We start from the raw sequence: 12069 nt of genomic DNA on the forward strand, positions 1-12069 counted from the left end.
TTGATTATAGTTAAATTTTGCATTTCTGAGGATGAAAGTGAACTGTGAAGGAATGAGAAAAAAACATACAAATTTCAAAAACACATATGCAAGTCTTCTTTGCTGTACTGTAAGATCACCAGTACTCATGATAGCAACAAACCCTAAAAATAACCATGTGCAGTGCTGAAAAAGGAATTACTGAACACTGTGTGTTGAATCACATGATAGTAAGCAGCTTTAACAATGATAAAAAAAATAATTGTAACAAAATAAGACTTCCTGTTGTTTATTAGATATTGTAAGTATGAAATGTACAGTATACAAAATTAGAATCAAAATGTTCACATGATTGATTTTAACAACACATTTTTCTTTGGATTAACTGCAGACAAGCAGCTTTTTAAGAAGTTATGTTGGTATCTATTTTCTATTATAGGATCTCAAATATATCACTATGTGCTATCTATAATTTAAATCTACAAAATAAAAGCTACTGAATTTTTGCTGCATATTGGTGGCAATCATTGGAAAAGAATAAACAGGAACATTAGCTTAAAGAAGAAAAAAGTTCATTATGACAAAATGTTAATTGTTGAAGTTCATAAGCAAAATTGCTTTTGAACTTTCAAGCCTTAAAATTGTACATTTTCAATACCAAATACTTGCCATAAGAAGGTACAATCTACTATACTGGTGACCAAAATTTTCAACTTTTTCTTTTAGACAGACACATAATTCTGGTTTGTTTTCCTAACAAATTTTCACATCTTTAAAATTACAGTTAAACGAAGTTCATTCTCCTACAAAACCAGTTTAAATGTGGTGCATTTCATAAGCAGAATGTTTTCATTTAAACATTCTATCTGTAGAAAATATATGTATATTCTATAGATAGAATATATAAAGGAATGTAAAATGGTTTTCATTTGTTAAATCTGTGTATTTTCAGTTTGTGTCATATTGTTTAGCAGAAAGAGAAATACTAATGGCTAATCTAGATAGCCTAACAATAACCTGTCTGTTCATAAACTACATTTGCCATCATGCTTTTCACTGCAATACAAAATGTGCTGGAAAAACTGAAATTATTACCAGGGAATATTAAGTACAGTTATCAGTACTGACAATATTTCTCTGATTAAAAAAAAAATAAAAAATCTTTAAATGAATTTCTTATACGTGCTTTACTTTGCAATAGGAATATGATTTAAACTGAAAATTCACCTCATGTTGTCCAAGCATTTTTTTAATAGACACTGACTGTATTTGCACAATTGCAATTTATTCAAAATAGGGAACTGCTGCCAGATAAGTCGGTCAATGAGTTAAAACGGGATTGGGTGCCTGACAAACTGTGGGCCAGCCTTCCACAACAAAATAGAAGGTGTTCTTGCTCTTGTGGAATTGCTAACGTAAATCACCTTTTAAGTTGGCACGTATCACAAGAACTCTTAAGCAGTCCCTGTGAATGAACAAAAAGACAAATCACAATACAAATAATGAAAAAGAAATTTCTGAAATTTAGAAGTCTCCAAAAATATTTTTACTCTTTTAGCATTAAATTGATAAAATTATGTGGATTTGGTATTATATTTTTAACAGATAATCTGCTCATATTTTCTTATACTGGGAACAGCTGGACTTGCTGCTTTCTTTCAAGTTTTTTTAAGACCATTGGCAAGAACAATCCGTAGGCTCTTGGATTGAATAGCTGACCCAGGTTGAATTACTGGTGCAATACAATTGCACAGTTCGTCTTTGTAGTCCGAGCTCCCTGCAGCATTTGCAGAATCTTGCATATGTGTTGATGTTGTAGTTGTAAATGCTTGCAGAGGGGCACTTTCCATCACATGAAACAATGTTCACCTGGTAACAAATATAAATACTAATCAGCGGATTGAAGCAGCTATGAAATAAAGTTAGGAGTTCGCAGTGAAGTTCAAAGATATGAGGCACCCATATCCTATGCAAAGCAGTGGAAAATTAGGAGTTATTTCTTCTACCCCTTAGGAAATTCCACAATATCTGAGTAATAAACTCCGAAGTATGTTGTACAGGTAGGTCATAATTATCATCTTATTGAGATGAATGATGACATTACCATCAATTTCAGTAACAGCAGATTTTGGCTATTAACAGACATGAAGAAACAACTTCAGTTTTGGATTTTAAAGTATTCATAACAGCATTAGCTTGAACATAGCACCAAACAGTCTCTCCAAAACTCCCTACAGTATTTATTTCAGTGATACACTGATGCAGTATTATTATACTGGTAGCACTAAGGAGGAATATAAAAAGTCAATCCTTTGGAAAGGCAAAGGAAATTGTTACTAATGACATCAAAATTGTAATACAGACTGTAACAGAAACAGTCATATAAACTGATAATTTTTTCAAGTGTAATAGTCAGGATTTGTATTTCTGTTCAGTGAGACACTGAAAGTAAATTTGCTGGCTGCTCAATGGTTTACTGTACAAAATGTACTTCCAGAGTAATTTTAGATGTCACAGCTGTTTCCCTGTTCTCTTTTATTACAGCTGTTCAAGGTGCTCTTACACATCTCACATAAGATGCCTGCCTATAGCCTTGCTGCTGCCCACACTGCCTTACTGCCTAGCAGGACATTGTTGATGTGCTCCTACAGTAAATCCCTCAGCAGATACACAGATAGTGCCTCATTCTTTCTGCACATTTCACAGTATGCTCGTGCTACTGTCTAAAAAAATACAAACACCAAGCCTTCAGGACCCATGACTGTTTTCTTCATGAAGTTGGCATTTAAATACTTTCCCTAAACAGATGAAAATTAAGCCCATCTGCAGCCATTTTATCTGTACTATGTCACTGAAAGTTACATTCAATTTGCATGTAATAATTGCATGATTTTGTATGCCTAAATGCATACAAAAGCAGAAGTCACATCCCCTTGCTCTTATTATTTGAGAAGATGATTGCTGAGAGTGGAGTGTAACAGTAAAACAGCTCTATGAAACACAGAAACCTCTATCTTGCTGAAAGAAAAATGTAGACAATAGCTTTGTGGTATTTGTGTTCCTTTTCCTTCCTTTTAATTTCTCGTATTTTTTCTATTGTATTAAAAAGAATTGTGATAGTTATTTACTTACTGGTGTGTTACTCCTGCAGTCATTCTTGCGAATAGTCATCCTGACAGTCACCTTTTTGCAGAATTTTCCATCTTCCTTACCTGCAAAATGGGTATTGGTTGAAAAATATTAGCTCAAAATTCTAAGCATTTCAGTGACAAGAACATTCCTGAACATTTTATGGCATCAAGAAACACAAAGAAGAAAATACTCAATCCATCACTGCACTCTGTCAAAGTGACATACATTGCATTGCTTTTAAAGCTATTCTATTTAATTCATTAAAGTATCTCTGATATGTTCAATAACAATTATAAAAGGTTCATTCTTCACTCAGAAGCTTTTAAGAGAAAGTCCACTGTCTTTAAAAGAATACTGTAAAACTGATTGACCACCCTGAGAGACGGCTTGTTAATAATGCATAAAATGCATTTTCTATGAAATAACTGTAACAAGCTTTAATGGCAGCAGTTGCATTCCAGTGGCATACACAAAGTTAAATCGAACACTTAACAGCAGAGGCTGATGAAGAATAGGGCTTCAGATAACTTTACATTTCTGTATGTATTTAGTAAATAAGAAAAAGAACACCAGTAATCAAATGAATTTTTTAATTTACATTTTATTAGTATTATTTCCACAACTTTTCTCACAGAGCTATGTACAAAGCAAATGGGTGAAATAAAGAAGATAAGAAATCAGTAAATGAAATGAGGAGTTAAACTTCAGAAGCGAATAATGATCATCTGAAGAAAAGCAAAGTTTAGTGTAGAGTTCAGCTGTTAAGAGAACAGAAAGTACAGTATCTTCTTATGATGATCCTCTCTCTGCTGGAGAAGCCACATCGCATTGCAGATCTGTAAGAGAAATGAATAGACCATTTCATTATAACAGCTTCCACGGGGTTCAACAGCAGATTTTACACACTATTATGCAGTCCTACATGACTCTCCACTTGGAAAGCTGCATTTTCTTGCAGCCAAAAACCTCAAAGTTGTTAACAAAAGGTGAATACTGTTAGCTCCAGAAGAGCAAGGGCAATGAAAGGCTCATTGATTTGACCAATACCCAATACTGAACTGTGGCAGAGGTTTATTATATCTTGACGTGCGATGTCCAGTTCCCTGCTCTAATCACTGTCAAACCAGGTAATACTGCTTCCCAAAGAGGAACATCTTTTGTGTTGGGTTTTGGAGTTTGTTTTTTTCTATTTTATTTTTTTTAATATGTGAGCCTGCTACTTTTTTTTAGACATAGCAGAGTTTCTAGAGCATGAAAGAAAGCACAGCAGTCAATCTTCTGGAAGCAAATAAATACAATCAGAAATGGGTGGCTACTGCTCGACTATTATTGAACTTATGCTTAGGGAAAAAATTGAAGAAGTCTTGGGAAAAAATTGTCTTTGAAAATACAAACCTTATGATTATTTCACGTTTCTCACAGTCCTATTCATGTTCTTTCTTCTTTTACATCGTACATAGTATGTTGGATGGAGATTTCAGTGCAGCTACGGGTATGACTTCATCCAGGCCCTAGTGGAAGTACATCATCTCTCAAAGAAACAGATTAGAACGCATTTCCATGCATGTACTTAAGTGTCCAGTGGCTTTTAATGAGCTCTACCACATAATAAACTTTTCCATCAATAACCTTACAAAATATGTGAGCATCTTATACATGTAATACAATGAGAGTCTTTTCAAAGTCTGTACAATTGAAAATCCTTGCTTAGTTTTTGGGTTGACTTGTAACACTGCTGTCATCTAAAGTGATGTCAATATGCAATAGTATAGATTTCAGTGTAGTACTCCTGGAGTCATAAGTGTAATTTAATGAGGGACATATCAGTGATGTACAAAATTATTGTCATATTTCTTACAGAAATATAGGGGGATATTTTCACAAATGCCAAACAATTGCACTCATGTTACAATTCAGAAAATTAACATACTCTATTAGGAAGAACAAAGATAATCTCCAGCTTTTATGGAGTAAACACAGGGTAGTTATTTTCAGTATACTGTCCTAACTATGGATGGGAAAGAAATGAGCTGCTCTACTGTATATGCCACTGGAAGCAAAACTATACAATACATCATCAGTGAAAATGTTGCTTATAGAATAAGCTTTAACAAGCAAAGCCATCAGTCTTAATGTTTTACAGCACTGTAAAACATTTTTAAACATGGCAATTTTATACATGCAGCAAGCTAAAGACTACACGAGTGCTTACTACAACAGTACATTGTTGGCTAACAACAATGCACTGCCCACACAGTGCAAAATGAAAAACAAAATAAAACCAAAATCTGAGCCACTCTGAACCATGAGCAGTTACGCTACACTGCAGCTTTTGGCATAATTGGGTAACGTGAAACCTGACATTCCTATCAGGGAGTACATTGTTGGAAATCAACAATGATGCTGTTTGGATTGGTCGTACTTATTTCCAGGAAAATGTACCTGTGTAACAGCTAGCATAGGCTGTAGGTGTGACTGGACTAACAGAGAATGGGAGGAGCATTGACACTGAAGAACCTGGTAAGAATATTACATGTTGAACAGAGTACATGTTACAGAGGATTCCCTATCAGTATGAAACATTTTGGAATTACTAGATTTTAGCATATTCGAGAAAAATATTCAAGCTTTTAACAGGATCACAGAATGGCTGACGTTGTCAGGACCTCTGGTGGTCATCTGATCCTACCTCCCTGCTCAAGCAGGGATCACTGTGCCAGCAGCTCAGGACCATTTCCAGATACTATTTACATTACTAAGCCTAACGTCAAAACCAGGAAGAATCTGACCTACATTAGTATAACTAAAACAATCTGATACCTAAATTTGAGTTGTCTTTTAGGGCTGCAAGGAAGAAATAGTGTCATTTTCTCTGAGTACCTCTGAAGTCACTGATTTTTCAAGGGTTTAATTTTACTTTGTGATGCATGCCTCAGATTAATAACTTACTTTCATTTCACTATTTAAAAGTGTGATTATGATCTTTCTGTACCTGTAGTAGCAAGATCTTCTACCTTGCTGAAAAGTAGCTTAATGGATTTTTGATGGTCTTAATAAACTGGTCAGAAGCCATGCTATATGGTTGCTAAGGCATTGAAGGATAATGTCAGATAATCAAAAACTAATCTCAAAGAGCCTATGGAGAATTGGCTACAGAACTAGGACAAGTGCTTGAAACACAGGTCCATCGGAGTAAAAAAAACATGAAGAGATATTACCATCCCCTCACAGTGATGAGAAGGAAAAAAGCAGGTAAATCTTCCACAGTTTCAAAAAACTTTGTACTACAAAATGTAATACATAGTGATTAACACCAAAAAACACCTCCCACTTTGCAACATATATCCCATTGCAGTAACTGTGCACACGGTACCATATCTGGTAGTCACATCAAGTTCCATTGCATGCAGCAAGAGATACCTGCACTTTTTTCAATTCTCTCCCACAATTTATTTCCCACTGTCTTTGGTTTTTAGGTCACTACTCCAGCCTCTTGTGCAAACAAAGTGAGATATTTGCACCTTTTAGAAGATAGTACATTACACTGTCCAGTATAAAATCTCCTTTATAATTATTTATAACATTGTCATCTTCAAGCATTTTACCTTAATTTCTTCAGGTCAGGTATCTGCCCTAGACTAAGTGCTTCCTGCAATCAGCCAAAATGTTTAAGCTATGTACCAATGTTAAGAAAAAATGTACTTATTTCTTGTTTATATTAAGGATTAGCATATTTGGAACCTACTCTGTAAGGAATATTTTATTTTTTTTTCCAGATAACCTTCATTAGCTTTCATAGATGTTAATATATATCTTGGTAATCAATTAAGGGAGATTTTTTTACTATAAATTCTTTTACAAGATATTTCCTGAAAGCATCTAAACTACATATACTAATGGAATCTAAGACTATATTACATTCAATTAATTATTTACAGTATCAACTTAGAAACTGCATAGATCAATCTTTTACTAAATATATGAATGTAGATAAAGCATGTTTTAAGGTCCTTTGAAAACACAGTATATTTTATTATACTAAATGCAGTAACTAGTATTTTGAGGAGTTCTACATAAGAACTACAAAATACTCGAGGTAGCAATTTTAGTGACTTGGCCAGCCACAATCATTTTCAGTGGAGTAAACCCTTTGGTGTTAAACTGCTTTCTTCTGATTTAACTCCACCAGTTTCACTGGTATTTACATGAGTAAAACTAAGAATGGCCTTTGGGATTTGTGAATCAAGCTTTCATGCAGGAAAGAATTAACCTAGTTTCCAAGGTAACAACAAATCAGACAGACTTGTGAGGCCGGAAGTGTCATTAATCACTTACATGTTCTGCAGCATCCCTCTAAGAATGGCACAATGTAGCCTCCAACCTGACCAAGAAAGAAATAAAGAGGAAAAAACTTGATTTTTTTCCAACATTCATGCCTGTATATCTGCACTACTAGAAATATCTTCCAGATAAAGCTCTGCAACTTTATTCAGACAAATGTTGCACGCAGATGAATGGATGAAAGCTTGGCTGTTAATGATCTAACTTGACTGTTTACCACAAGTGAGTATTAAGTGGCTTTTACTGGATGCCATTATACATCACCAGCTATCAAAATAGCTCCCACATTTGGAGAGTGAATGACTGTGCTAAGTCCAACTCCATCATTCTGACTTCTTGTAGAGGCCATATTGACAAGGCCAGGTTGGCCAAAGCCTTGGGTGACATGGTTTAGTGTGAGGTGTCCCTGCCCATGGCAGGGGGGTTGGAGCTAGATGATCTTAAGGTCCTTTCCAACCCTAACTATTCTATGATTCTATGACAATCACAAAAAAAAAAAAAAAAAAATCACAACCCCCCTGATTCTGAATTCAAAGTAGGAAGAAATCTCATCTAAATGAGAAGTCACCCACTCCCCATAGAGGAGATCCATCTCTGCCTTCAGTGCTGTAGCATGAAGCACTCCCCAAAGCACTGTGGGAAGAATAGCTTTTTCAAAAGCTCTCACAAGGGTACATTGAGGAAGAGTTCAATTTTTGATACCCACATCAAAAAGCCTTTCACCTGCTATATAACTGAGACTTTCTGAAGAACCAATACATTGTTATCTGCAAGGAAGAACTACACCCAGATAGTTTCTTTAGGACTGTTCTCTGCTTATGCACCATCATTCATTAAGAAAAGTATCCTCCCATTCACATCATGTAGAGTTAAAGAAAGTAATACGAGATGTGGCCTCTCCACATTTTCTGACATTTAGTCTAATCTCATTTTGCAAATTCAAACAGAGCTTTTGCTTCTGCTGCAAAACTAGTCCACAAAATTTTATGTCTGACTGTGGAAAATGTTTTCCTGATATTCAATTGTGACAAATCAAACTGCTATACACAGAAAATCAGTTAGAAAGGAAAAGTCCAAGCCAGAAAATCATCCAAGTTCAGACAGCTGTATGAGGATTATTTTGGCACTACAAGCCTCTATGAAAAAAAGTATTTTCTGAGGTTAAGAAGAAGTCTCACAGCTGTGTAACTTGGAAGTCTGGTGGCACACTACATGTGTATAGTTAGAGCCTCTCACCTCCAAATGTCTGGGCAAAAATGCAAGCATTGCAAGAATTCATAAATTCTCCCTTCTTCCAGTAAAAACATCTTTTGTCAGTGTTAATCTTTTCATGCAAACATAAATCATGCAAACAATGTATCAAACACTGACCTTCACACATTCAGTTTCATTGAAGGGGGGGCAGCCAACTGAAGAGGAAACCAGAACTGGCCCTATTTCTGTGTTAATGCATTCGTATCTGATGCAGTTTGAAATCCAAACAGTACCAGGCTGTTAAAAAATTGTAAAACAGAAACCTTACTCAGCAACTTAGCAAAAAAAGTATTGTGAGTATTTATAACACAATTCCATTGAATGTGATCTTGTCTGAATCAAAGGTAATAGTTATGGCAATATATAATTTAGAGTCATGTTAAAGTTCTGTTGAAGTACTCAACTTAAAAGTCCATTAAATACAAAATGTTAACAGATTCTAAAATAATCAAGTTGATGATAATTCTCTGCTATATCAAATCCCTTAATCTTCATAGACAAGTATATGATTGGCTCTCCAAGAAATTAATGTTGTGCACATGCAAAACTATTCCTAGTATTTCACCTAATGAATCTCTTCTTTGCACATTTTATACGGCCACGTATGTACAGTATCACATACTTTTTTCTTACTTCTAAATATTTTGAGGGAGTAAGACGTATAGACTTACCTTAAAACTGGAAACTGTGCCATTATTGAAAGTGTGGAGACAAGACAAGTTCTTACAGCTACCACAGCAAGTTGATAAATCTTTTGGAGGCTGATAGACTTGGTTCTGCCAAAATCAAATAGGTTATTCCTTGTATGAGACTGTCTTGCAGCTTAACGTTTATTACTGCAATAGGCAAATTTACTATTTATTTTTTTATCTGATTTTAGGGATGTTTTTTAAATAACTTTCAAAATCACATAGTTTACATTTGTACACACTACATTCATGAAACCTTTATAAAATACCTTTGATGTTAATTGAAGCAAATGGGGAAAAGTCCCAACTCTGAGAGAATGAACTGGCCTTACTACCATTTTCAAATGCAAGACTACAGCCTCAAGAACCACTGAAATTTTTACTTTCTACACATTAGAAATCAAGTAAGTACATAGCTAGACAGTCATCTATATAATATATTCCCATGGCAATCATACTTTGTAAAAAGACAACCTATCATTTTTTATTTTATAAAGCTGATTTCACCACATTTAGAATTCTTGTTTTATTTATAATTATTCTCTTCCTAATTCTGATTATGCTAATGTCTGCCATTAGTTTGTACCAGTTTGTGAATACAGCTGAAGTAATGTAAGGATGCAGTTGGGCAGTGTACTGTGTACTTTAGTTTCTATAAGATTTACATGGGGTAGGGGGAAAGTGAAGGGAGTGAGACTTTTATAAACTTCCATCAGAAATGCAGTAGCATACAGGTAGATCTCACAATTACTCTTTCCATCTTGTTCCTATGAATGTAGCTACTCAACAAACACAAATGAAATTTAAGACCACCTGTCACAATATACATATCTACAATTCTGAATTTCTTACAGCTTTGCACTTGACAGCACAATCTATTGAAGACTGGTTTATTCGGTAGTATTTGGTAGAGGGATCAATCATATTAGTACAATGATAAATATGGCAAATGCCATCTGTGCCATGCTCCATGATTGTCTGTCCAGGAAGCAGCACACCTCTCTCATTACTCAGGCAAACTTTGTCTCTCACTACAAAAAAACACAAAAATAAGCAGAGCGCTCAGGACAGTCAATTTGGTATCAAAACTCCGTTAAAAAATGTTTTAAACAGCAAAACAGGAATACAAAAATGCTACCCTACCTCTTTAACAATTATGGGTCAGGTTTGCACATATAAATGTTTAATAGCAGTCTAATGCTTCACTACAATTACCAAATTACTTCAAACATAACCATGCATGTAATCTAAATAAATACGTAATACTGTATTAGCTGAACCACCATAGTGACAGTGCATGCTTCTTCAACTGATTTGTTTTGTAAGTCTGCTTATGATAAGAAATGTATTTAAGAAATACCTGTTTCTCCCCAGTGATTACTGAGAGCACAGAGGATAATCAGCTCAAAAGTATACATCTTTGCTGTAGAAATCTAGACACGGACAATCCCAACTCTGTTGGCCAACTGGGTCCGCCACAGGAATTATTCTTTCCTGAGTTTTCACAGATCTTATTAGGCATATTTTAAGATGAATTTGTATGGTGTTGAACACTATTCTTGATCTTGTAAAGCACTTAACCATGCCACCAGCTCCTGAGAAATCCCATAATCATAGAATCATAGAATAGTTAGAGTTGGAAAGGACCTTAAGATCATCGAGTTCCAACCCCCCTGCCATGGGCAGGGACACCTCACTCTAAACCATATTACTCAAGGCCTCATCCAACCTGGCCTTGAACACTGCCACGGATGAAGCATTCACAGCCTCCCTGGACAACCTATTCCAGTGCCTCACCACCCTAACAAGAAAGAATTTCCTCCTTGTATCCAATCTAAACTTCCCCTGTTTAAGTTTTAACCCATTACCCCTTGTCCTACCACTACAGTCCCTAATGAATAATGGGGACATACACTCGACACTGAGTGCATGTTTTAGTTTCTTGCTGGAGTCCTTACTTCAGCTGAGCAAAACGAAGGCTGCTCGGTCAACACCAATTTGCCCAAAATGCTGCTATTTCCCTGCACAGACCTCCTGCTGCAGGAACTGATAGAATACAAGTACAGGCCATAATCAATCAAGTATTTAGCCGAAGCTCTCATTTTCTTGCCTTTTCCTACACTATTTCTTAACTATGTCAGTCAACCCTTTTCTCCTCTGTACATGCTCAAAGTGAACATCTGATTTATAATGACTAATATACCTTAGTACTTGAAAGGTTATTTATTTGAATTAAATAATTTTCTGACTTACCGCATTTATATTTAACACAGTTACAGATATTTTCTGTACTGTTCTGAAACTGATCATCTCTCTGAAGTTTCTGCCCCTAAGTGTATAAAAGAAGAAGAAAAAAAAAAAAGATAAGTGAAACAACTGTGTTGTCTTATCTGTATGATCTTTTTCTTTAAAACACCTTTGAGTCAGGATTTGAATAGCACTGTCTCTTGCCCCTAGAAATCTATTTTGAATCCATTTTCATCAGCCACAGGGACACTTAATTAGGCAATGACAACCAAATGGGAATTCATTTTTTTTTTACACCTGACAAAGAGGAATTTTTATTGGTGCCAGTACAGCAGACATTTAGGACAGAAAAGACTATGGGAGGCCTAAAAATAAATGGCTTGCTTTTGTACAGACATATCCCTGAAATGTATTCCTTCATGTAATA

At 35.3% G+C, this 12069-nt stretch overlaps 1 protein-coding gene across 1 annotated transcript in view; it reads right to left on the reverse strand.

Annotated features, from left to right (window-relative positions):
* Positions 1 to 704: 704 nt before the first annotated feature.
* Positions 705 to 12069, reverse strand: part of OTOG (otogelin) — a 98858-nt gene continuing 87493 nt past the window's right edge. The window contains exons 48-54 of the mRNA XM_061380423.1: positions 11649 to 11724; positions 10248 to 10426; positions 9378 to 9482; positions 8824 to 8943; positions 7447 to 7492; positions 3112 to 3191; positions 705 to 1848 (exon numbers count right to left, since the gene is read on the reverse strand). Coding sequence (XP_061236407.1) covers positions 1648 to 1848; positions 3112 to 3191; positions 7447 to 7492; positions 8824 to 8943; positions 9378 to 9482; positions 10248 to 10426; positions 11649 to 11724 — 807 coding nt within the window. The 3' untranslated portion in view covers positions 705 to 1647. The remainder of the gene's footprint in view (positions 1849 to 3111; positions 3192 to 7446; positions 7493 to 8823; positions 8944 to 9377; positions 9483 to 10247; positions 10427 to 11648; positions 11725 to 12069) is intronic.

Source organism: Neopsephotus bourkii, unplaced genomic scaffold (genome assembly GCF_033783945.1).
Source record: "Neopsephotus bourkii isolate Nb327-2 ecotype Australia unplaced genomic scaffold, CSIRO-AGI_Nbou_v1 NB_1792, whole genome shotgun sequence".
In the NCBI taxonomy this organism is placed as follows: Eukaryota; Metazoa; Chordata; class Aves; order Psittaciformes; family Psittacidae; genus Neopsephotus; species Neopsephotus bourkii.